The 26,172-nt window shown below is 42.6% G+C and overlaps 3 protein-coding genes across 16 annotated transcripts in view; 2 read left to right on the top strand and 1 right to left on the bottom strand.

Annotated features, from left to right (window-relative positions):
- The first annotated feature begins 113 nt into the window (after window positions 1–113).
- Window positions 114–2,206, top strand: SELENOH (selenoprotein H). Of its 3 annotated transcripts, none has more exons than XR_012076740.1 (5): window positions 114–682; window positions 764–909; window positions 1,058–1,189; window positions 1,309–1,467; window positions 2,020–2,206. XR_012076740.1 is itself a non-coding variant. In XM_006214070.4 (4 exons), exons 1-3 carry the CDS (start codon window positions 561–563, stop codon window positions 1,156–1,158), a joined length of 369 nt encoding a protein of 122 aa, XP_006214132.2. In that variant the 5' UTR covers window positions 114–560; the 3' UTR covers window positions 1,159–1,189; window positions 2,020–2,206. The 3 variants fall into 3 exon arrangements, 1 of the variants encoding a protein (XP_006214132.2); XR_012076741.1 differs by having other exon boundaries at window positions 1,309–1,462; XM_006214070.4 differs by lacking the exon at window positions 1,309–1,467.
- On the bottom strand, window positions 1,635–8,705 carry BTBD18 (BTB domain containing 18). Its single transcript, XM_006214161.4, has 3 exons — window positions 8,620–8,705; window positions 7,673–7,839; window positions 1,635–5,047 (listed from the first exon to the last, which is right to left on the bottom strand). The coding sequence occupies exons 2-3, from the start codon at window positions 7,794–7,796 to the stop codon at window positions 2,982–2,984; spliced, it is 2,190 nt and encodes a 729-aa protein (XP_006214223.1). The 5' UTR covers window positions 7,797–7,839; window positions 8,620–8,705; the 3' UTR covers window positions 1,635–2,981.
- A 927-nt stretch (window positions 8,706–9,632) lies between these two features.
- Window positions 9,633–26,172, top strand: part of CTNND1 (catenin delta 1) — a 49,034-nt gene continuing 32,494 nt past the window's right edge. For 5 of the 12 annotated variants that reach the window (XM_006214075.3, XM_006214077.3, XM_006214091.3 and 2 more), the window contains exon 1: window positions 14,621–14,862. The gene's annotated coding sequence lies outside the window, so the exon portion shown is untranslated. Of the gene's footprint in view, window positions 10,377–13,802; window positions 13,869–14,620; window positions 14,863–26,172 lie in introns of those variants that run through there. The other 7 variants (XM_072969998.1, XM_072969993.1, XM_072969997.1 and 4 more) reach the window with 3 other exon arrangements.

A 26,172-nucleotide genomic window follows, 5' to 3' on the forward strand; every position in this document is an offset into this window, starting at 1 on the left:
TATGAGAAATGCCTGGCAAGTGCAGAGGAATCACCGTCGTCTCCTTAATTCGAAAGGCCATCATGAGTAGTTTCACCAGATGCCACGCATTGGTCCCCAGGATGGGGGAGAGTTGAAGTTTTCGTTTCCCTAACCGCAGAGTTAAATTGGAGTATAACGTGGAGTTAGTTTGGGATTGGCCCGCGGGTTCCAGGCAGGAGGTTTGGGTAGGCGCGAGGTCATGGTGCACACCATTTAGCTGGCCGCGCGGTTGCAGAAAAGCCTGTGAAGCTTGGCTCGTTTTCTGAGCTACCCCGTCGCCCCTGCCGCCAGCGCTGGTGGTTCGGTCTGGCGCGCCCCCGCCTCTGCGTGCAGAGTGCCTGTGCCCGAAGGTCCCGCCTCCAGACCACGTGTGCGCCCTGCGCCACGCTTTCTGCGGCTTTGGGGAGGTTTTGTTCCGGGAGCCGGATTTCTGGCCCGCGGTTTGGCGCTCAGAGCGGGCCCGGCCTCTGCCCGGTGACCGCATCTCCACCCTATTCCCGCCCTAGGTCGGCTCGGTTCCCAGCCGGGCCCCAGGCGCCATGGCTCCCCGCGGGAAGAAACGAAAGGCCGAGGCGGCGCCGGTCCCGGCGGCCGAGAAGCGGGAGAAGCCGGCGAGCGGCCAGAAGGGAGTGGAGGAGACGAGTGTCGTTATCGAGCATTGGTGAGGGGTCTGGGGAGTACCGGGGGCGGGCAGGGGCGCCGCAGATCGACGGCCCCAGCCTCTGACCTTCCCCATCTCTAGCACGAGCTGACGCGTCTACGGGCGCAACGCCGCGGCCCTGAGCGAGGCGCTGCGCCTGGAGGCCCCGGAACTTCCTGTGAAGGTGAACCCGACCAAGCCTCGGAGGGGCAGCTTCGAGGTGACGCTGCTGCGCCCCGACGGCAGCAGTGAGTGGGGCCCTGGTCTGGAGCGCGGGGCGGGGAGTTGCTTAGGTCCCAGGCGAGGAAGGTCGGTCTCAAACCGCCGCCACCTGATGATTTCGGGGAGATGTTGGTGGATTCTAAAGTGACTTCGCTTTCCGCGGTCTCTCCCCAGGTGCGGAGCTCTGGACTGGGATTAAGAAGGGGCCCCCGCGCAAACTTAAGTTCCCTGAGCCTCAAAAGGTGGTGGAGGAGCTGAAGAAGTGCCTTTCGTAGGGAGGTTTGGGCGGAAGTCCTCACTCTTGAGGTTTGAAATGGGGAATGAGGGGGAATGAGTTGATTTTGTGCCTATTTGTGAAGCAGCCCTTAGTGTTACCCCTCATTTCACACAGGACATACATTTTCATAACTCGTTTCTACTCTCAGGATTTCCTCTAGTGGGAATACCTCTTCCCCTTTTTCTTGGTGGGAAAAACTGAAGTCTGCAACAACAACAAAACTTACTCCTATCCAGGGAGCCCTATGCTAACTACCCTGTTTCATTGCACCGTCTTTGAGCCTAAGACGTGGAATACCGGTGGTAATGTAAATAACTCTTCATAGAAATGCAATTTGTGTCCTTAGGGGATGCAGTTAATTGTTGCCCTCGGGGTATGGACCAGTTTATATTTGTTAAAAAAACGAATCTTCTACATCCCTGATGGCAGGTTTTGATTCCTTGAACCGGTTACCTCATTTATGAGTGAAACAAAATCATTCACACCTGTTTTATTTGTATGAGTCGTGACTTCCCCCTTCTACCAGCCAAATCTGTATTAACTTCAGGAATACTCCTGTCCTCTTGTGTTGTTACCAGTGTGTTTTTTCTGTTATAACCCCGTGAGATAACCCTGCAGTATGGTACCCTCACTCCTGGTCACGGGATCTGACCTTGTCTTTATCCCTAGTGTTTCATACAGTGCTGTGGCGTGTTGTCAGGACTTGATACATTGAGTGAGATTTGGGGGGAGGGCGCAATCCTTGAGCTCTCCTGGGTTTGTGGGTTTAAAGGTGGGGGACATGTCGTCTTCCTTGGACTGACTATATATGATTGCCTGGATCCCTTCTCTAACTTATCTTCCCCTCTCCTTTTCACAGCCTCGGTCCCTGGTGATGTTGGAGCATTTATGATGGGACATGGCCAAACTTCAGTCATGTACCTGAAGCCATGGTTTCTTCCCCTCCAGAAATGATGGTTCAGTAGTGAGGCAACCCTCCAGTAAGGCATTGAAAAGTTCCTGGATTTTGTTTAATAAAAATTAAAGTATCTGCGTTGATATGAAAATATGGGTCATAAAGTAAAACTTAATGTTACGTCAAGGGACGCGGCAAACCAGCCTTATTGGATTGGTCCCCCTTGTGTTTTTCATAGCCTAAGGTTACCAATTAACCTGGAACTCCTATGGTCCTGTTGAGTATCTGAAATACTTGTAAAAACTATGGGGGAAAAGTAATTAATTTATTTTTTAAAAAGCAACTGTCTTTCAACTCACTTCTTGGAAGTGATGATGGAAGTACGTTTTCCTGGCCCCTGCGGAGGTTTTGGCTTACCATACTGGCAATGAATAAGCCACACATGTAGGTACTGGACAACATCCCGTCATGCCCACCCCACTTAGTGTTTCACCTCAGCACTGCTTCATACCTTCTGGAACATTTTCTCTATACAGAATGCCCACCACAGAGAGTGGTCTTTCTCAACTTTTCCTAAATAAGTGGTGATTAGATGCCTCATGACTTGGGAGACCTGGCTTTGGCTATTACCTATGACCCACTAGAGTTGGCAACCACACGGTTTCTTGTTTTGCTTGTTTGTTACTAACTGGAAAATAGATTATAAAGAAGTAAGGCAGTTCAAGTTCATAATTTTCTAACCATGGTATTACTTCTGCCTGGCTCCAAAAGCCTGGGGAAGGAAGGAGAGGCCCTATAGAGAGAGCTAGGGACACAACTGCCCCTTGTGCTAAGAGGACAGGGCATGTGCTTGCCTGTCAGTGTACCTTTTGCTAGTCAACATTTGGCCCACCCTCCCAGTGCCTCCAACCTGCCTCCCCACTCCACTACGTTAGTATGTCTACCTCTGTTTCTGACTCTGAGGAAGGGTCGGGCCATACGGAGGGAATATCCGTGGGCGCAGTCCCCTCTGACGACCAGTCCACCACGTCAATCTCTTCCTCTTCAGGGCTAGCAGGAAGTGGACCCAGCAACTCAGAGTTGCCAGATACCTCCTTGCCTGCTTCTGGAGCAGGGTGTAATACCTCATCCATAGGTAGGGACACTTCCAGCCCAGTCTCCACCCAGTTTGAACAGGGAGGTGAGAGGTCCCCATAGGACCTTTGGGGAGGGTCAAGGGAGTCAGTGTGGAGAAGCTTGTCTCTCTGACCATCCAGTGACTGGGAGCTGGTAATTTCCAGGTCTGGAGACCAAGAGCTTTCCACTGAAAGCACCTCCCCTTCACTCGTCTCTGAGGGCATGACAAGGGGGCTCAAGGGTTCAATTGGCTCTTTGTTCTCAGAGGGCAAGACAAGGGGGCTAAAGGGCTCAATTGGCCCTTTGTTCTCACCAACAGGTTCCTTTTCCAGTCCTGCAAGCTCCCTGGGCCATAGTTCCATGTCTGGCAAACACCATTCTTCCCCTTCTATCCAGTTCTTTCCTGTTTCTGTCAGGTGGTAACTAGGGGTTCTGCAGCCCTCAGGCCGGGGACTCTCCAGAGACCCCATGGGTGGCTCAATGTCTGAACCACAGAGCATGAAGTCCAGGATCTCCTCCAGCTCACTGGCGGCGGCAGCACTGGTGATTCGGTACTCCTCGGCTTCACAGGGCTGCCCGAGCAGGGCTGTGTCAAACGCACAGGGCTCTCTGCAGTCAACAGCCAGTCCAGGTTCCTTCCCTGCCATCTCTGGGCTGGACCTGAACTCAGACTTCACCACTGGGCGGTGTGGGGAGCGGCTAGAAGAGAGCAGGATGTCTTGCAGCCTAGAGCACCCTGGGGAGGCCTCACACAGGTCTGTTCTGGCAGGTGACGTTTCCTGCTTGTTAACTGAGGGTGGTTGCGTCCCTGGAGGCTCTTCCCAGTCTTCAAGTTCTGGGATCTGAGGGTTATCTTGAGGGTTTCTGAGGGGAGGCTCCTGCACCACCTCCCAGCAGGTGCCATTGACAGTCTTGCGCAGTTTCACTCTTCCAACCTGCCCCTCTTCTGCAGAGTCCGAGTTAGGTGCCCTGACTTCAGGGCTCCGCTTCTTGCTCCCGCTCGTCTTTCCGAGGCCAGATGGGCTTGAGGTGCTCTGCAGAGGACTAGCTCGCTCTGTTTTCAGCTTGTCCTCTGGCGCTCCTTTCTTTATACTCTTCTGCCGCCAAAGACGCCGGCCAGGGGCTGTGGGCACTGACCTGGGTCCACTTAAAAGGCTGGCAGGCTTGGATATACAGACATCAGGAGAGGGCTTTGAGCGACTCAGCCTGATCTTTCTGGGCAACAGCTGCTCATCCACAGAGGGGTACAAGCTGGGTGGGGAAAGTGCTGTAGGACCAAGGGCAGGGTCACTCTTGTTCTCCTTATGTCCCTGGCTGTGGCTTGATGGTGAAGAGCTTTTTTCCTGTGGAGCTGGGCAGGCTCTGGCCTTCCTCTTGAGCAGAAGAGTGCCAGACAAGTTCTCCGCGTTCTGTCGGTTGCTCTTCTCCTGGGACCTGTCTTCCTTCCCCGAGATCTTCAATCTCACTGTCTCAAAAGAACAGGGAGTCGGGGTAACAGGCAGTGGAGTTCGCAGGCAGGGGCTGGACGCCACCACCCTGGCAGAGATAGGTGTAGCACTGGGAGGCTGTAAGCACTCCCGGTTCAGTCTTCGGCCCTCAGGGGCCTTCACCAATTTCCCACCCTCTAGTTGAAGGGATTCGAGCTCAGATACCCGGAGCTGACGAGCAGCAGAAAGCACATCCTGGGCTTCTTCTCGAGATACTTCCATCTCTGAGGTGTACAGGAAGTCCACGAGTTTCCTAAGTGTCCTGATCTTTAGGCCTCCCAGCTCCAACACCACCTTCCGACCCTGAGCTGGCCTCTCCCGCTCCAGGCGCTCTGTGAAGAAAGGGCTGCAGGCCGACAGGATGCAGCAATGGGCTGGGACTGCCTCACCTGGAGGGAAACCCAAACACTTTGTTATCTCATGCAGACTGGCATGTTCATGGGTTAAGCAGAGATGTGTCTACCTAAATGTGCTACCCCTCCTCTCAGTTTCCCTCCATGGAACTATAAATAGAAAGAGAAATGTGTTTCTTCTGCCTGGAACATTCTGCCATTACCTAGTTAATTCAATTTTTTTAATCCTTCAAAATCTATTTAGACATCACTTCTTTCAGAAACCCTTCCCCAACCCCATCCCCTGTCCAGGTTAGGTGCTCCCAGGTACAGAGAGGTACTCTGTAGCTGTCATAGCGTTCAGCTCTCGGTACTGTAACTGTCCATCTCCTTCACTAAACCAAGCTCTGTGGGGACAGAGACCATGTTTGTCTTGCTCACTGAAATATACCCAGTGCTTGACACAATGTAGGGGATCAAATACTTGCTGAATAAATGTGTTTGACTCACACAAGAGTTTAAAAATTTGCACAGAAGCTGCGTGTGGTCTAACAGAAAGAGCATGGGCTTTGGATATGGACAATCAGGATCCAGTTCTCTCCTGAGCTCCATCCTCTGCCTGGTATCTCTCCTGAGCCACCTTCTCGTTTCATGGGCACTTCCTGGGCAATTTCAGTCTCCCCCATGGCTTCAGTTACCAGAGGCTTGCTGATGATTTCCAGATTCTACTTCTGCCCAGATATCTTTTCTGAGATAGTGACATGCCACAGCCTGCAAGACTACATGGATGTTCCACAAGTACCTCCAGTGCAACCTTTCTGGAAAGCGAATGCATCATCCCCCACACTCCAGAACTTCCCAACTCTTACTTCAAAATAAGCTATCACATTCGCCCAGTTGCCCAAGACTGAAAACTAGAAGTCATCTTTGATTCTTCCTTCTCTCCTACCTACTCCATCTAATCAAACATTAACTTAAAAATAAAAGCTAATATTTCTTGAGTACTATGTGCCAAGCACCTGGGGATTTTAGCAATATTAATCCATTTAATCTTCCCTGCAGCCCTCTGAGGTAGCTCTTGTTACCACAGAGGAGACTGGTGTGGTGAGGTCACACGCCCACGGTCACAGGGACAAGATCGCAGCCCAGCTACAGTCTGTACTGCTCTTAACTGCACCAGACTTTGTAAATTCTCTTTAACAGCTCATAAGCCATTCATTTCTGTCTACTCTCAATGCCTTGTTCAATCTAAACTCTCTTCTGGATTCCAACACAGCCTCCTATCTGGTTCAGTAATAATCTAGTAACTCTCACTACAGCCCAACTGCTGTTTCTAAAGCAGTTATCGTGACTTTCTTCTTAAAACCTTTAAATACATGTCTCAGTGTTCTGAGGACAAGACCAACTTCAGACCTTACACTGCTGCTAATTTCTTCAGCCATATCCCCAATCAATACACTTATAGTCTGTGCTCTAGCCATAATGAACCACTCATGAATCCCTGGTCACATCTCTACGTTTCTGTACATAGTGTTTTCTCTGTCTGGGAATACCTTTCCCCACTTCTTCCTACTTCTGTTTGTCCTTCAGAATTTACCTAAGGGGTTAGTTCCTCCAAGAAATTCTCCCTAATCCCCATCCCCCAACCTCCTCAATTCTGTGAAAGATGCTCCTCTTTTGTGCTCCTTTATCAGCCTATACTTACCCCAATGTGTTACTTATTATACTGCCCAGTTATCTGAATGCACTGGTTATTTGTCTCTCCCTTACATGGTTTCCTTATAAGGAAGGACTATCTTCGTATCTATGTACAGTATACTAGCATATACCAGGCAACTAATACTTTTTTAAAATTTATTTTGAATTAAGGATTGAATTCCAACTCTGCACTTACTAAGAGAACCAACAGGCAAGTCACTTAACTCTGTGGGCCTCAGTTCACTTGTGTAGAACTGGAACTATATGACATTACGTCTCTCATAAGGCTGTTACAAGAATCAAAGGAGATACTATACTAATTATATTCTGCAAACTGTAGAGTGCTGCACAATGTTGGTTGTCATACTCCTTTTTGATAAATGAAGAAAGTGAGCTGAAGAGGGATGAGGTTACTTGCCCATTTGTGACTTTGTTACTAATAAAACTAGGACTTAAACTCTGACTCCTAGTCTTGGGCCTTTTACACTATACCAAGCTGTACCCTAAGCTGATTTAACATTTCAAGTGTAAAGGAAGGGGTGGAAACAAGCTATATATTTGTAGGTTTAACAACAACAAAAGCCATCAATTTGAAGGCATGGAAAAAACTTAAACAGCTTGGCAAGAAAATATGTAACAGTATCATCTAATACTGACATTGTGCTTAGAACATTAAAAGTACTGTTTTAAGTGCTTTGCACACATTAACACAATCTTCACTACGGTATTATCCACATTTTATAGAATTCCTATGCTTACAAAACCTTACAATTGATTTCATTTTTTTAAGAGAAAGAGCATAGTGTCACTTTCACTCTTGAAAAATCTAATTGTCCCAGAAATAGCTCTTTACCAATTAGTTTACAGCACTCAAAAGCGATAATTACACATTTTACTGGCTTTGTCCTTCACTGCCTAGACCCCTAAAATCATTTTATCTTAATCCATGGTGAGTTTTCAGTTGAGTCCCCAATAGTGTCTTACCTTCTGCCTGCAGAAGGACATCACAGAACACACCACTCTGTTGCTGATGATGAAGCTGCAGAAAAGCTAACTGGAGGAACCGGGGATTCCTGTATAGGATTTTGGTACTGGCAGGCGAGCACATGTTGATCTCTTAACAAACTTCTAGGTTTTCATGGATCAGATTCCTGTGGGTGAGATAATACATTTCAGATATATGGTTATATCTAGTTTGATTTTTGTCTTTAAAATGGCAGGGAAATTTTGAAAGTGGGAGCCAACAGCATGAACTGAGGAACCATAAACCCAGAAATTGTGCCAAGGGTGTCTTATGGAAGACTATCCTAGTGGTTACATATGGGGGCTCAGAGATAGACTAGATTTCAATCTCAGCGGTGTTGTTTATTGGCCTACCCGTATAATTTCAGGCAAATGACCTAACATCTCTGGGCCTTACTTTTCTCATCTAGGATATGGGAATTATAACAGTCCTTACCTTGTAAGACTGTTTTAAAGATTTAATGAGTCAACAGAGGTAAAATTACTTACCACTGTGAGTGCCTGGCACAAAACTAGCCCTCCAAAAATGGAGCTGTTATCCTTAAACCTTCCTCATTCACATTACCACTAAGACTCAACTCCTACAGTGCTGACTACTCATACTCTTCCTGAGCACCACATTTCAGAGTTTGATGGGTATACTCCCCAATTTAACACATTTTAATCAAACTATTGAGTATAAAATGATCTCTAGGACGTCGTACACACCTTTTCTCTGAGCTCACTCTATCACACTAACCAGCAGAGGGTGCACAGTAAAGAAAAGAAGCTGCTGAACTTGGTACGAAGGTCTCTCACAGAAATAATATTGCCACCCTTGGTTCAGATTTCTTGACCAAAGTGAGCCTGATTCTGCCTGAAAACTGGCAAAGAATTTGACTTTTAGGTTTGTCAATCTGGTTAATTACCTGGCTAACAATGAAGCGAGGTTAATTAAGGTGGGTATTCTGACTTCAGGCTTACTACGTTTCCAGCTTCCTGCACTGAGATGCCCACACTCCCTGCACAGCTGGTGTTTCTTTCCTGGCATGCAGTTTTCTGTCAGGTGGCACTGAGGATCCAAATAGTGCACATCAAAGTATCAGGAAAGAACAGAATGGAAAGGTAAATTCAGAAACTGTAAGCTCAATTCCATCCCAGCCAGAGCGATGGGATGGAGGACGGCAGCTGTTGCAAGGGCCCAAACTGAGGCCCGGGGCTGGGGGTGGGGAGAAGCTTCCCAATCCACCAGCAGTGTGCCTTGCCCCCAGATCCAACCTGGAATAGCTCTGCGGGAGGGGATGCTCCTGCTGGCCTCTCTGTGCTTCGGTCCTCTGTCCAGCCTGCCTTGCTTCCTCCCAAAGTCCAGCCTTGGGCAGGGAGGCTGAACAAAGCAGCACGACATTCTGAGGGTTCCTCTCCCCGTCCAGAACCAAGGGAATGGGGTTTGGCAGGGAAAGCAGGACTTCAGGGAAGGTCCTGCAAAGCTGGGCGCCCGGCACGCTCCGGCAGACGGGGGCCCAACTCCTTAGAAGAGAGACCTCTCGGCGCAAGGGTTTCTGGGAATGGAGTGTGGGGATCCCCGAAGCCCGATTTCAAGGCTCACCCTCACCGTCACCTCCGGCCGCACGGGCTTTATAGCCACTCTCTGGTGCCCTCGTCCCACCGCGGGCCCCAGCCCCCTCATGCACTGGGAGGTGGTGACAGCGAGGGCCTGAGGCCACGCGACCCGCGCCACACACCTCGCGCCGCCGTCCTCGCGCACGGTGCGTCGCGGGGGCCAGACGTCCCTCCTCCCCACTCCAGCCCTCGGGCTTACGTCAGACAGAATACGTCATCCCCATTGGCCGAGGCTCCTCGGAGAGCCAATCACAGGAGGAGGAGCGTTTTAGCGGGAGGCTGTCTCGAGGGACTTGAGGGCGGAGGGAAGGCCGTCGAGATGCCTGAGGAAGGCGGAAAGGGCCCACTTGGGAGGAATTCTTCTGGAAGCCGTCTTCACCTTCGGCACCTGATGAAAACACACCCCAGAGAGGCCCAGGACTACCAGTAGCGCAGGCTCCTCGGTGGCGGAAGGACACCTCTGGCTGCCCTTTGACGAGGCCGCGGATGGCTGGGCACTGCCAAGAGCGCCACAGGTTGAGTGGAGGAGTAGGCCTCTGGATGGCTCTATCGCACCTTGTCCGCCATGTTTCTAGTCTAGATGTCTGCTAACGCCAGGAATGTTCTGGAGCAAGGTCTTTGGGCTAGTCTCTAAATTCAAGTTTTTCTCAGATTCCACTCCAGCCCCAAATCTCCGAGACTTGGTGACCAAGGAGGTCACCAGAACTTTACGTCTGGAGCGGTCTCCGGTGTTGGTTCCTTTAGCACAATTCCTGACGGGAAACAGCTGTTTTCAGTGATGATATCAAAACTTAAATGATCTCAAGTTTAAACATTAGAGAGAATGCCGAGTCCCCGTTAAAAAATGCGGACAGCAGTTCTTTTCCTTGTGCACATTGGGACCCAGGTCCCAGCTTCAGGTGGATGTCCCGTGATGTCCAGCTCTGGACCGCGACGGCCGAATCCACCACCACTGGGGACAGAGTGTGGTGAATTAACACTGAGCAGCCCCCGCTGAGGCCAGCTAGAGGCGGAAAGGACGATGCCTAAGAGAAGGGAAACCTGCAAAGGGACAAAACACAGAGAGGTGAGTAGTAGAGAGCGTGCAATTCTACCTTTATTGAGCTCTTACACCTTTTCAGAAAGGATTTGATGTGATTGAAATATGTGGGTGGGGTGGATTTTCAAGTCAGCTGATAGTTTCCCTGGTTTGAGGCCTCTGCTCTTAAGATGGAAAAGGAACAAGAAACAGAGGACGTTTTTTGGTTGCCGTTCTCATATTTTGAAGAGGAAACAATTCGTGAAAGGACATACAACTTAGCAGAAGGAGGACAGATTTTAGATGTTGTCAGCAGCCGCGCGCGCGCGGACACACACACACACACACACACACACACGAAAGCCAGCACGCAAGGAAAAAAAAAAGGCACATTACTTGTTGGTGTCATCTATGACTGGAATCAAGACTTGATTAGGCAGATCCAGTAACACTTTACGTGATTCTGTGGAGTTGTGAAGAAATATATCCCATCTTGAATATATTGTTATCAAGATTAGATTAATTTTCAAGAAGTAGTGAGGATTCATTTTTTAAAAAAAATCCATTTTAGTTAAATCTTGTGTTTAGTTAAATCCCTTTTCTAAAGGGGAATGATAAAGGGCCATCCTACCCAGGGCTTCAAAAATGACAAACTTTGGATGGTAATGTGTAGCCACCAGAAGGTAGAAAGGAATAAAAATACTTTGTTTTTCTTTGTATAGATAGCCAGGAGTTTTTTGTTTTTTCTTTTGATTTTAAGAATTTATTCTTGGCATTCATAGTTTTAGATTCTCTTAGAAGTAGAGTCATTGCAGCACAGTGCGCTGCCCTGTATAGTCATTTTAACGTTTCTTTTTAAAATACAGTTTTATTTCACAACTCTTTCTTAATCTTTCACCATTTTATGGTACTTTGTTTTTCTCTGTATGTAAGTGGTGATGGTTGTGGGTGGAGAAGTTAAACTTTAAGAGTTGTAAAATTGAGCACTTAATGTAATATTCCATGCGTTAAAAACAAACAAGCCAGAAACAACAAAAAGAGAAAAAAAAAAACCCAAATAGAAAACAACTCTGTATCTCTGAACACATCCTCAATTCATTGACTTCTCTCCATTTTTACTGCTACCACCATAGTCAACTCTATATCACTGCAACTTGACCTTCAAACTAATTTCCTTGCTTTCAGCGTTGCCCCCGCTTTAATCCCTTTGTCACATAAGTAGCCAGATCTCTTCAAAATGTGGGTTGGATTATGTCATCCTGCTGTTCAAAATCCCCACAGGCTTTCTTCTACCTAAGAATAAAGTTAAAAACTCCTTTCTATAATCTATAGAACCCTTCATATTCTGATTCTTGCCTATCCCTTCCTCCTCATTTCCAACATGCTCTGCTGGGTCCAGTATGTTTCAGCCCCTACACTTCAGTGCTTTGACATCGGTAGTTACCATTACTTGTATATTCTCATGGTTGGCTGCTTCTTACCATTCAGATTTCAGTTTAAATGTCACCTCTCCAGAGAGTTTGTTTCTGACAGCCAATCTAGAACAAGCTACAAATCATTCTCATCAGTCTGTTTTAACCTCTGCATAGTCCTCCACCTCACATCATATTTGTTAATCTTCTTCCCTCAGCCCCTGCCCCACCCCATCTAGAATGTAAACTTCTTGAGAGCAGGAAACTTGTCTATCTCATTATCCTTGATATCTAGACAAGTACATGGCTCACAGTAAGTGCTCAAAATAACCCAAGAGTAACTAGTCTTTTTATTTTCTATTCACTGAGTATAAACAGCTTTTCCCTTAGTGAATATTAATCCTTGTGATGCTCTATTTGGAGGTAGCTATTTCAGATAAATTTAAAATTTAACAACTTTTCCACCACTGAGTTAACTTTTTTGATTTGTGTATAATTTTATTCTAAATGTTACCTACAAATGCATTAATGTTAAGTAACTTGTCCAGGATTACATAACTAGTAAGTCAACAGACTTCATTCATTCATTCATCTGTGGCTAAATATGAGATACAAGGGTGAGCTCTGGGGATACACCATGAACTGGAAAGACATTTAATGCCTTCATAGAGCTTATCTTTTGGTGGGGAGACAGGGAAACACACACACACACGAAAAACGAAGGCAAAATCAGGATTTTCTGGAGTATGGCTCTGATCTAGGGACCAGTGAATCAACAAACATTTCTTGTGCTGATTGTTTTCCTTTGAAAATCATCTTTGGCTTTTAAATGTACTGTGTAGGACTAGGAGTAAATGGAAAGTAGAGGTAGAAGATGTGATAAGGTAGTAGGAAAATATTCTTAGATAATGAGCGTTGAAGGCTGTTTGTTTCTCTGTTAAATGTACTCATTTCCCATTCTAGTTTGTTTAAAGCCCATCAGACAAGTGCTGTGATGTCTGTTTGGTCTTCCAGGGCTTCTGAGAGAAGTCCTTTTCAGCCGCATTAGACCAAATATGAGGAGGGTCAATGAGACTGCAGACCAAATAGGAGAGGGTGGATGTTGCTCAGATAACCTGATTAGAAGGGTACTTTCTTGCTGAAGACGAGTGGAATTCCAGTTTAGATAGATAAGGAAAGGTCAGGTTATGGTGACTAAGTGTTACTTTAATGTATTTCATGAATAAATAAGGTACCTTGAACACAACCAAAGGAACTTGGCCTTTATCCTGACTGCAGTGTAAGGTAATGGAAAGGGCATGGGCTTTGGAGTCAGACTGATGACGGGTTCACTTCTTAGCCAGATGAGCTCAGGCAAGTTTCTTAACCTTGAGGAGCCTTGATTTTCTCACCTGTAAAATGGTGGTAATACTATCTCCATGGTGGTGTTTTAGAAGTTAGAGATAATGAGTGAAGGTCCCTCACATCATAAATGCTTCATCATTGATTGCTGTTATTGGGCAATGGTAAGCCACTGAAAGTTTTTTGTCAGGGCAGGTATTGATAATAATACTCATTCTTACTGAGTTTATTACTATATGTCATGAATTGTTTAAAGAACTTTATGTGTATTTTAATTCTTACAACAGTCCTGTGAGAGAGAGAGTTATTATCTCCATTTTATAGTTAAGAAACCGAGTCAGAGAGATTATGTAACTTCCAAGGCCACACAGTGTATAGTACATTCACTTGAGTAAGTACAGAGGAGGAAGGTTTGAGCCAGTCTGACTGCAGAACCTATGCTCTTTACCACTATTTTAGATTATAAAAACTTTATGAAGATTCATTTGGCAGCAGTCTGCAGGATAGATTTTAGATTTTTCAGTAAAAAATAAAAAGGAAATTTTCAGGTCATCATTATCATTTTCATATAATCATTGAATGACCATAAAATAATAGTCTCTGTCAAGCATGTTTAAAAAAAAAATCCAGTCTCTGTCCTTTATGGCCAAACAGTCTAAGCACATACTGAAGATAAGGCAGAAAAAGAATACCTGTTATAATTCTTTATTTAGGTCAAGCGTGAAAGGAGAATGTATGGACTAGATTGTCTTAACCTTGAAGTTCACAAAGAAGTTGAATTTTCTAGGTAAGACTTTCTTTTCCTTATATGTACTGTTTATCTCCTCTAAAACTATTGCTTGTTTATTGGATATCATTTATTCTCCCCCTCAAACCCACATTATTTTGATTTGGGGACAAATGGGAAGACAGTGATTTTCCTCATCAGCCAAGTGGATACAGCTTCCTTCTAGGTGAAAGTACAGATGCCAAAAACTGTTAATCAGCCCAAGCATTAATTTTTTCTAGTTAGCTCTAATGCATTTAAACCAAAATAATGAAATTGAGAGTTCACCTCAGATATACCCTACCATTCTAGCAACACCTTGTAGTTCTGTTTCTAGCATTCCTCTCTGCTTCCCTTCCTGTCTTTGGGAAAATGCTTTGGGGTGGAAAGCAACAAACCAAATAGCAGCAGGCAAATAAAACCAGCTCTTTTCTGTTTCCCCACCCTGAAAGAAGGAGGGTGCAAGAACCCCATCGTCAAAGAGAACCAAGGCACTTAGGCGTGCCATTCTAAAAAGCCCCTGTTCCTTCAGCGTCCCCCTTCCCCCCGAGCTCTGCAGTAATTCCTCAGAGATTGTATATTCTCCACTTTAAATATATATATAAAACATCCCCTTCTCTCTTTTACTCCTCCTCTCACTGTTTCTTTTTTTTTTTAATTTCCTATAATGAAGCTTCCTATTGGATAAAATCAGCTCCCTGATTTATGCCTGGCTCCTATTGGAAGTTCTCAGGGGCTGACATCACTTAGGAAAGCGAGGGGGTAGGGCTGCCAGATCAGTTTGTCACCACCCAGGCTCCCTAGCCTTTGGCTGGGTGCAACTTCCATTTTAGGTGTTGGATCTGAGAGAAAAAAAAAGAGAGAGGGAGAGAGAGAAAGAAGAGCAGGAAAGATCCTGAAAGGAGGAAGAGGTGGCGAAAAATCATCTACCTTGCTGGATTTGTCTTTCTCAGCACATTGACGAAGCCTTGGGTTTCTTTCTTAAAGGACTGGTTTTCAGAAGTCCACATTTAAGGTGTGTGCCTTTTAAAAAAATATGTGTACAGACGGGTGAAGGAGGATAAGCCAAGTCGAATTATTATCTTACGGTAACCAGAGGGAATTTAAAAACGAGAGAGTCTGTTATGCTGATGGGTGACTTTTAAGCAATTATTAATTTTTCTTTCTACTTATTTGGGGGAATTTTGGCATTTTATTACATTTTAAAAAAGGTAAAGTATTCAAGATCCAGAAACAAACTTCTAGGTCTCTCTAATACAGAGAGATGAGTAGATTCAGAGGGGTGAGAGCAATTCCGTAAGTTTATGTTTTGGTGTGTTCTTTGATTTTATATATATTTTTTCTGGAGTAGACTAACAAACTTTTGTTTTCAGAGCCCAAACCAAAAGTTAAATTTTTTTTTGGCATGTTGCGTGTGGGTTGGGAAAGGAATTTGTCCGGGTCGGAAGCTAGTTATACAGATGGTTCTTCATCTGTTTCAAAAGTTTTCCTCCCGCTTTTATCATTAAATCTGTGGAAGTGGAAAGTTGCAGGGGAGCTTTGCAGCTTATATGGTGGTATTTTTACCCCCAGAGAGTTTGAACGGCCTAGATCCGCTTCAGCCCTGCTGTTCCTGGGTGGATCCCTCTTTTACTTTTCCAGGTGCGGTGGGTGGGAGCCTCATTCTGCTAGACGTAGCTGCCCTGCTTTGCCTTATAAAAGAAAACAAATGGATCCATGTTAACTGAATTGCCATTTCCTTGCTTCTAAAACTACCTTTGATGGCAAAGATTTGTGGAGGTGTTGTATGTTCAGTCTGCATATACGGTAACATTTGGTTTATATGCTTAAAGGGATAAGGAAATTCTAATCATGCTTTTTAGTTCACCTGAGTAAAGTGGCAACACACTTGAAGATATTTTCAGCTCTGCTCTCTGAAAGGGCCTTAGATTAAAACAAGGTTAGGCTAAGAGTATAACACCCATACAAACTTTAGTGTTTAGAGTGCATCCGAGAAAGCACAGAGGAATTCTTAAAACCATACTGAAAGTTGTTTTTTGGAGGTGAGTTTTTTGTTTGGTTAATTTGCCGTGAAATCAGAAATCTGTAAGAGCTGAAGGCCCATGACTGTGCTTTCATATCTTACATTTAATCTTAAGATTTGTTTTTTTGTTTGTTTTGCAAATACATTCTTGCAAAAATACTGATTCTAGATAATTATATAGCCAACTCATCAGTAGCTGAAAACTGGGTGTTCTCTTCCTTCTCCCTTTGAAAATGCGAATCATTCTGAAAATTATAACTAGAATAGATACTACTATAATTGTAAAAAGATGCGCTTTAATATGTAAGCTGCTCATTAGATTTAAGCTGGTATGTAACTATAATAATCCTCTGATTTTTGTGCCCACCCCCCAGCCCCTCAATTCCTTTTAGACTAGAACACTTCCTTAAATTTCTTTTCCAGAACAAGAGTATTTCTTGAATGTTGATTTCATTCTTGTGAGGTTGTGGCTTCAGAGGAAACAGAACTTTGTTCTACATTTTAATGTAATTTATACAAGGGCTATAGTAAGATTTTAATGTCTGGATCTCCTAATTAGAGCAAATGCAGTTGAAAAGAAAGAAAAAGGACAACGTGTACAGTCTGTTGAGCTGTAGTTCTTATTTCATTTCCAATTTTTTTTTTTTCTTCAAATGCCCTCTCTGTCTTGACTTCAGTCGGTGGGTGGGGGTTTGTTGGTGGATCTTTGGGAGGGTTGGTCTTGTTGCTGCCAGAGTGTGGGTTTCCCCACTCAACCTTTAGGGGGAGGGATGAGGGAATCTGAAGAAGGAGTACAAAGGCAGTTTGAAAATAGGTTCTGGATGACTGAGTGGTGGTGATTTGGGTCTAGCTTTAAATACTGGGCTTTGTGTAGCTGCCGTGAGCATCCTCATTAACTAGCATCCAGGACTATTTTCACGAACTGAGGCATTGTTTTGACCGGTGTGTACTGTTGGAGCCTTTTGGTTGATAAGATGGAAGATTTGTCTTTTATCTTACCTGTACTAGTTCTTCCAGGAAATACAAGGGGTGTGAATAAGTACATTTTTATTTTTTGTTTTGCTCCTCATTTTGGTTTGGGAGTAAAAGATGTCAAGTAAGTGTGAGTTGTGCGGATTTTTCTTTCCTTGTTTGACTCCTATATACTGTTGGGTTTCTTTGTTATATGACTAAGGTATGGTCTATGTTCCAGGTGGGGGTCTCTTGGGTGATTATAGAGTTCTAGTGCCTTTCATAGGACTCCAGTTATAGAGAATCAAAGGGACTAGAATATGTTCTTTCAGCTAGGATGAAAACTGGGATGATTGGAAATCTTAAAAGAAAGAAAGAAAGAAAAAAAGGCTCTGAGTAATTGAAATTCAGCCTTAGGTTTATGAGGTAGTTGCTCTCTAGGGATGGGTGAGACAGGATGGATGCAAATAAATTAAGCATAGATCACTATTCAGTTACAATAACAAAATGGTTAGCTCTGTATAATTTATTGCTTTCAATTTTGGTACCTGGTGGTCCCCTGTTACTGACTGCCAGCCCTGCCTCCTCCAACCCCCTCCTTGTTTTTTTTACTGAGTGCTAAGCATTTTGCATAAACTATGTTTTTAAATTGAAGTATATAGTTGATTTACATGCATAAACTATTAACTTAATTTTCCACAAAAACTTTTTTGTTTTTGTTTATTTTTTGTTTTTTTAAGGAATTTGAGCCTCAGAGAAGCTGAGGTTTGCTGAAAATTTCACTGCTTCTCAGTGGTCATGGGCAGGATTAAACCCTGATCTGACTATCTAGAAAGTTCATGGACTTAACCATTAAAACATTGCCATTCTCCAGACAGAACAGAAACAAGAGCCAGAACTACAATGAGCTCTTGCTTGAGCAGGAGTGTTTCCTCTTGCTGAGGGTCAGTGCTCAGATTTCTAACCCTCTCCGTGTTAGGGTAATGTATGTAAAAAAAAAAAAATCCATTTTCCATAAAGCCTATGGGGAGCTAGATATTCTAGAATGGATATTATCTCAATCTTTAGAGTAGGGATCTTTCCATATGCACACTATTGCTGTCATAATTTCATAAACTTACTGGAAATACCTCAAACTTCATTTGATTATCAGTGAAAGTTTTTCTTTTTAACAGAATTTTCAGGCATGTGGTTTGGAATAATATTGCCAGCTTGCAGGGAGAGGTTTGTAATAGGTAGTTCAAATAATGTTTATAACATTGTATTAAAAATTGTCTACTTGTTTTTATTTTTGTCTTTCCGTCTAGACTGAGTTGTTTGAGGGTAGGTACTGTTTTATCTCTATCCTCTTAGCACCTATCTTAGTGTCTGGTATTCCCTGAGGTGCTCAGTAAGCCTTGGTTAAATAAGGTACTTGATGGGAATCAGTGAGGGACTTTTGTGGGGAAGGCTGAAAGGAAGTTGAGATAGGAAGCAATACAACATAGGTTAATAAAATTGTGGTGTAATTTTGAAACTTTAATCTGTAGTTTAACCTCTTATGTATCTCCTACCTTCCATTTTTAAGTAAAGTTTCTGGAAGTAATTGAAGAATTAAATTTAAGATTTTTATTTAATCCTACTTCCTTTCTGGGCAAGCAGTACAAAAAATAGTGTGACAAGTAAGGGTCCTAGTAAGTTCATTTCATAATATAGGCTGCTGTTGACTTAAGACAGTGAAACCTTAAATGTAGCCATTTTCTAGAGGAGAGGAACTGGTTACCCAGAACATATTAGGACCCCAGCAGGGAAGTATTGCTTTCAGCCATGTTGGAAGTGAATGATTTTTATACTTGTTAATAAAAACATAAAACCTTGGGATGATAATTTTGGACATTGGTATTTCAAAGAAAGTATGGTTGGATATCATTGTATTTTTTGTCACTGCTTTCGCCATGAAACTTGAGGAGATTTTGTTCACAGAGTGTGTTGGGAAGTTTATGAGTTTAAGAACCCAAATTAATTTTCATAGGAAATTGAAGTAATAGTAACAAGAAATTTGCTTAAATGAATGAGCTATAGGTTATCAGTATGTGATTTCACGGTCTCTTCCTTCAAAACAGGGGTTAAATGCTATGAGAGGCTGAAATAGGAATTGCTTTGCCTAAATGCAGCTGCCTCTGAGGTTTCCAATAGAGTGCATTGATATAGCCTGGCAGGGAGATTGTAAAGTAGGGGAAGAACAACTGTTCTGGTTAGAACTAACAAGGGGGAAATAAGGATATGAATTGATTTGTATTTAGTTACATTGTATAATGTATTTTTGGATGTAACTTTTTTCCCCCTTAATTCTACTTGGAGTTACATGTCATTGATCCTTAAATATTAAGTGTTGAGAACTGGGCGCACAGTTACTATTCTGGTTCAGGGACGGTGTTCCTCATTTTTAAGGCCATTTCCTCTTCAGGGAGTCCTTAAGTCTGACTGAAATGGTGTGGGCAATTTAGAGCAGGGATATAGTGGGGACATTCTGAGGATCCAGAGTATTTTTAAAGTCTTCTTGGATGGCCAACAGGTAGTTTGGTCATGACTTTTGCAAAACATGTCCCATTTTGTGATGATAAAAGCAACTTTAACTTTTTATTTTGAAAACGTTTCAAACTTCCAGGAAAGTTGGAAGAGTAGCACAGTAACTCCTGTATACCCTTCCCTTCTCTTGAGAACAGTTGTTAACAATTTTGCTGCAAATGTTTTATTTACTATTTACTATTTTTGGATCAATATGGTGACCAAACAGAACTTCCAATCTGAGTGTTCCATAAATATGGAAAGGCAAAACAGCTTTGCATGGGTAAGAACATGGATGCTGGAGCCAGACTGCCTGGGCTCAAATTCTTATTCTGTCACTTAACTACTAAGTAACCTTGGGCAAATTGTTTAATTGCTCTCTGTCTTGGTCTCTTTGTCTGTAAAATGAGGACAGTAATACTAACCATTTTATAGGATCGTTGTGATGATGAAGTGACTTAATGCATACAAACTCATAGGACCATGCCCAGCTCATAGTTATACATTGTGTTTGCTATTAGAATGAATACTTCAAATGAATTCAAACATTGTTTGTTGGACTAAGTGCCCTTTAATGTATCTTAAAACCTGAAACCCTGTGGTAGATATAGATGCTTATATTACAGAATAAATGGGCTTCCTGGAAGGATATGCTAATTTTTTTATGGGGAAAAAAGTGTCTTTAACAATAGGCAGGTCTGGGGAGTTGTGCGGACAAGGTTGTTCAAAATAATAAGGGTGCTATGGGAATGGATAACATTTTTTTGGTTGGGGGGAGGTAATTAGGTTTGTTTGTTTGTTTATTTATTTATCAATCTAATGTTATTGGTTTTTTTAATAGAGGTACTGGGGATTGAACCCAGAACCTCATGCATGCTAAGCATGCACTCTACCACTGAGCTACAATCTTCCCCCTCTGGGAATGGATAACTCTTAATAAAGGAAAGTGAGGTGTGAGTAGGGGGAGAGCAGCTTATGTCAAAGCTTGTATGTCTTGCAGTAATTTACAAGACTTGGATACTATAGGGGAAAGAATAGCTATACAGTTTTTCTTACCTTTTTGTATCTACAAGAGACAGACAAAACTCTAGCATCCAAGGGTAAACTTCCTTTAATTTCTGCAGAGAATGGATTGAAAAAGCTTTGGTTGGGTTTATTATTCTTGACTTTGAACCAGATTCTTTTCCTTGACGTCTCACTTGTCCAACCAGGATTTTGTGGGATAATACTCAGTTTTGAATATAGAGGGAACAATTACATAGAAATGAAGGCAGTCTTTTATTATCTCTTTTCTTGAAGTAAACCTCCCTCTTTTATGTTCAAGAAACATCATTCTCTATTTTCAACCCTTATTTATGAACATTTGCAAAACTGGGACTTGTAGAAATTTTGAGTTCATCAATGCTTCCTGTGAGAAGTGTGCTTCTGAGAAAGAGGCCTGCTCTTGTATGTGGAAAAGCTGAACTCTAGTCTGTGGGAAATATCTGTTAGATGCAGCCTTGCCTATAAACTTTTGGCTTCTTGTAGCCTAAGATTTGCCTTCTTTTTTCCTTACCTTCATACTAAATAACCCATGAAACTAGCTTTCTGAATAGTATTTAAACTAATTTCTATTGGCACTCCATAGCTTCTTATCATAACTGTCACCCAGCTCTCCATTTTTTTTTTTTAAACCCAAATTTTCCTCTACTGATTCTCCTACATTTCTTTTTGTTTTCTTTCCTCTTTGGTGTCTCCCTTTGCTTCCCCTATTTTTCTTTCCCCTTAGATTGGTAGTCTTCAGGGCATCGCTTTGTCTCATTAACACTTAATATGGAAGAAATTTCTAATTCTTAATAGAATAAATTGTACATGTGTTGAAGCTACAAATATTAGGATACTGCTTCTGTTTTATTTCAGTTAGATCTAGATTAGGATTAATTGTTGTAATTCAAGAAGATTCATCTCTTCTTGTAGTTCAAATAGTTTTTATCCTTCTGGTTTTCAAATCTCTCCATATTTACTAATTAATTACTCATTTTGGCTCTGTTGACAGTAGAGCAAAAAGAGCTTTTCCCAAAGTAAATTGTCACTTTTGTGTATGCTTCCCATATCTATATTGCAGTGTGGTAGCCCACTGAGAGAGAGATCTCTTTGTGGAGTAAAAAGATTTTTGTTTTAGGAAGCTTATATTTTAAGAAGCCAAGATATATATTCTGATGGCTGCTGACCTAAGACATTGTTATAGAAACTAGGTCAACTTCTCAGTACTTTTATAAAGCACTTACAGTTCCCATTTCATTGCAAGTGAAGTAAATCTCATTGAAATAAAGTAGCTGGTGTATATTCAGTACACTTTTAAAACAGAGTAGTCTATTTTAAAGGAGACATTGGTGCCAATCTGATTTCTTTCCACTGTTTCTTTGTTGGAATGGGGGAAGTTTTGTTACTTCTCTGCTATTCTGCTCTTTTGTTGACTGCTTTGTAAACCAGGCAGAATTGGCAATTTGAATGTCTATCTTGCTAAAGTCAGCCAAACCTGCAGGCAAGGCTATCCGAGAACCTAGCTGATCGGCCTAAGGTCATAATTAGAAAAAAATGTATAGAAAGAAAATGAAACAATGTTGATTTATTTTTCTAAAATTTAACTTTTTGTTTTCATTGAAAAAGTAAAACTTCATTCATTCAAAAGAAATTTGAGAGCCTGTGGTACCCTAGATAGACTTCACAGAGCTTACATTCTAGTTGGGAGAGATAGATGTTAAGTAAGTAAATATATAGTATGTCAGAGTGTGATAATACTATTGAGAAAAAATAAAGGAGAATTTGTATGGTGGTAAATAAGAAGCACAAGGGTAGGAGTGAGGTGGTTTAATATAGAGTGGTCAGGGAACACCTCATTTATCAGGTGTGTTTGAGAGAGACCTAAAGAAATTCGAGTGAAGTCTTGTTGATATGAGTACAAAGTGCTAAGGCCCTGAAATGATTGTTACCAGCAAGCCAGAGAGATGGGGGCAGAAGTAGACCTGTTCAGACAGGTCCAGTGAGTTTATTTGGGGGAAGGAGGAACAATATAGGACCTCATCCTGCACTACACAGTACAAGGAAAAGTCTCCTCACTTCAGAGCCCAGAGACAACAGCTGTTAACAATTTTTAATGTATTTATAAGGAGTTGAGGCAACACCTGGCCCAGCCTCCATCTTTGTCTCATTGCAGAGGTTCCATGTGAGTATAATCACATAATTTACAGAGTAGCAGAATGTTTGTATGTGTTTGGAAAGTGAGATCAAAATTTTCTTCCCTAGAGAAATCTATTTCTCTACCTTATCTACAGAGTCAGATTTCTATGAACAGAAGATGTGACAGCCTAGATCTGGTACAGTTTCCTTTTGAGTACCTTTGTTGGTTTGGTTTATGACCAAATACTATGCCTACCCCACTTACCTACTGCTTTTCTTTTTACTCATTAGACCAAAAAGCTCCTGCTTCCCCACAAGCTGTAATCATTGGGATTTAATGGCTTCAGGAGCCAGTTATAGGTCACCATATCCATATTTATGTCTTGCATGTCAGGGAAGACAATCACCCCTGATAACTAACTGTATGTCTGTTTTCCCTTTTCATATATGTATTTAAGCAGTAATGGTTGTTAAAGTATATGCTGAACCACTTGGCCTTGTTGACTTTGGGACTGAGGAAGAAGCACCAACTATTCAGTGATTGATGTTTTATGTTAACCCCATATTTGAAAGTAAAAGGATATTTGATTACCAGAGTAGGTAGTTGTGTCTTGAGTTACCCATTCTTACTTTCCCTCTCAAGATTTCTAGTTTAGCTAGTCTGAATTTCAGTGAGAGTTTCTCTGTCTCTGTCTCTTTTGGTTTGGAGTTTAGCCCTAGAACTTGACCTGGTTACCCTCTGCTCTTCCCTTTAATTATACCTATCTAGTTGTCATCCTATCTAGTAGTCAGTCATCCTGTTACTTAATATCATCCTTGGGAGATGACCTCAGTCAGGAAACATTTTTTTCCCCCTTCCATCCCTTTCTCCTTTGGTCAGGTAACTATCATCTTGCATGGGAGATATTCTAGGCAATCAGATTCCCCCAGATTTCGAAGTTTTTTAAATAACTGCTTGATATGTATTATTTCAACATTTATGGATGCTTGTAGTTGTTTTGAGTTTGTCTTTCAGTGCCATTCTTTTTTCCTAAGTCTTTAGTGACATACTTCCTTGTGGAAATGTTTCTCTTTATGCTTCTTCCTCTTTTTTTTGATGAAGGTACTGGGAATTAAACCCAGGACCTCGTGCATGCTAAGCATGCACTCTGCCACTGAGCTGTACCCATTCCTCTATGCTTCTTCTGAAAACATCTTGCTACTCACTTGCTCTCACTTAACGCAGAAGTTAAAGTGACTTGCGTGGATAAATGTCAGAGGTAACACTTGAATCCAGAGTTTCTGTTTATTTCTGTTGTCAGCTGGGCTAAAGTTATCTAGGGTCTTGAATGCTAGAGTTAGGGCTTTGGACTTCTTTTGGGGTGAAATGTGGAACCAATCTTTGAAAATGTGGCACAGCTCTTTGTTCCTTGTAGAAAACTTAAACTAAGTCATTTGAAAAATAATTGGATTGTTCAGTCTGCAGTGTAAATAGGGATATCCTCAGTGTAGCAACTCAGGATTCCAAAGAAGTGAGACCATTCTTCCTTTTAGATTCTGAGTCTAGAAAATAGGATTTAGATTTATGTCATTCCAGCCATCTTTATATTTAAATCCATGTTTTCAGAGAGCCTCTAATCCAGACTGAATAATGATCTGAGTTGTCTGGTGAAAACAGTAAAGCAGGTCCAAATAATGTATTATAACGAGAACGAGTGCCCTTTGGGGAGAGGAATGTGGTAGTCAGAGAGTTGTCAGGGATAGGCCAGTACAGTGGTTCTCACCAGCTGACTAACAGAATCACTTTGAGGGCTTTTCAGAAACATAAATTCTGAGGCATTCCCTGCAGAACTTGAGGTATGGCGGATGGAGAGGTAGATTTGGGAGGTTGTATTAAAAAAAAAAACACACAAAACAAACTTCCAGGTGATTTGATCACAGGTTTGAGGACCACAAAACCTAGACATTTAAGCTACATACCTATGTCATTTCTCAGATGGGTGATTATTTAACTAGTATGAGAAGTAGAGAAGAATAGTTCATGGTAGTAGACATGGTAAGTTTGAAATTTTCTACCTCTGTATCCTGTATTGTTTTGGAATTACACATGTCATTGCCTGATTAGGGGACTATGCCAGCACTTAGTATGGAATGTAGGACTTGCTTCTTAGGGGAAGGGAAACTTTTAGACCCTATCTCCATTTCCCCTCTCCATTTTGAAATTGTGGAACAAATTCAAGAGAGGATGTTAGCATTGAAACTCAGCTGGACAATTTGTTTAAAACTCAACAGGAAGGGCCAATGTTACTTCCCGTCTGAAAAGGAAGTGCTGGCTTCCTTCCCTTACTCCTTGGCTAAGGCTGGTCAACTTAGAATATGGGTGGGGGAGGGCTGATCATGTTAATACTTTAACTGGCTACCCAGGCCTTGGGAAATTGGATTACTGTCAATATTCAAAGTGCATAATTTTTGCTCCCTTCTCAGCTGTGTGGGCTCATGTCTCCTTGACCTTAAGTGATAGCCCTGTACTAGGTTTGTTGCAGTCCAGGAAGCCTTCCAATCTCTTAGACATTATTTGACATTTAACTCTATACTGAAAATAGATTGAGGAGTTGTAGAAAAGAAACTGAAATCCATTTGACACTGAGGAGTAGGTTGTGGAAAGGAGAATATAATCAGGCAGAAAGGAGTAGATGACAAAAGTTTCTTATTTTTAAATTGAGCCAAGAAAGCATTCCTTCTGAGAGGGGCCAGTTGGCATTCTTCCTGCTATTTTAGTCCTGGCTTCTCCTTCCTACTGGCCAGTCAATTGTATTAAGTGTTTGATGTGAGTTTGAACTGTGGTCTCTGGGGGTGGGGGAAGGGAGAGTGGTGGAAACAGCTGGTGCCTTCATCAAGCTATCTCAATTATGCTTCTTTTCAGGGTGTTTAGTGGTGGGGGGTGGTAGAGGAATTGGATGTGTGTTAGCAGAGTCCCAGCAACTCTCAGTAGTGGGATTGAATTCTTGGGCACTCTTAATGCTATGTGGGATGTTGGCTAGTTGGAATGTAGCAAAACCTTTCCCAATCACATTCTTTTCTCAGCCTCCCCTCCCTTCAATCGTTCAGCTTTGGACCTGATTTGGAAAGAAAGGGATATGTGGGAAGTTAGATAGTAAAACAGATTCATACTTTTACAATCGTTGAATGTTCAGCTTAAGTCTTGGGCTCTTCCATTGATTTTCTCCTTATCCATTTTTTATTCCTTTGGTTGGGTTTTCTAAATATGTCTGCAAACAGCCAGAGATACAATTAGAACCAGGACGTCTGGTGAAATCATGCTGAATTGAGATCAGTTGGCTCTACTGGTCTCCTTTCCTCCCTCACACCATGGGCTGACTGTATTTCGGAATCAGCACGCATATGAAATAGACACAGATGATTGATTCCTTCTTGCAAGCAGCACACATTCAACGATCTGCTCAATTTGAGACAGAGAGCCTGTCAAGCTTCCATTTGGAGCAGCAGCATTGATATGGGTGTGTCTAGTTCTCTGTCTGGGGTGTGTCTTTTATAACCCTCTTTTTTTTTTTTTTTAAAGAAGTATCTCAGAAAACTGTCCTATTAGACTCTTCTATTTTTTTATCTGCTTTTGGTATAACCATCTCACACAGTAGTACTTAGTTG

This window comes from Vicugna pacos, chromosome 10, assembly GCF_048564905.1.
Source record: "Vicugna pacos chromosome 10, VicPac4, whole genome shotgun sequence".
Lineage (NCBI taxonomy): Eukaryota > Metazoa > Chordata > Mammalia > Artiodactyla > Camelidae > Vicugna > Vicugna pacos.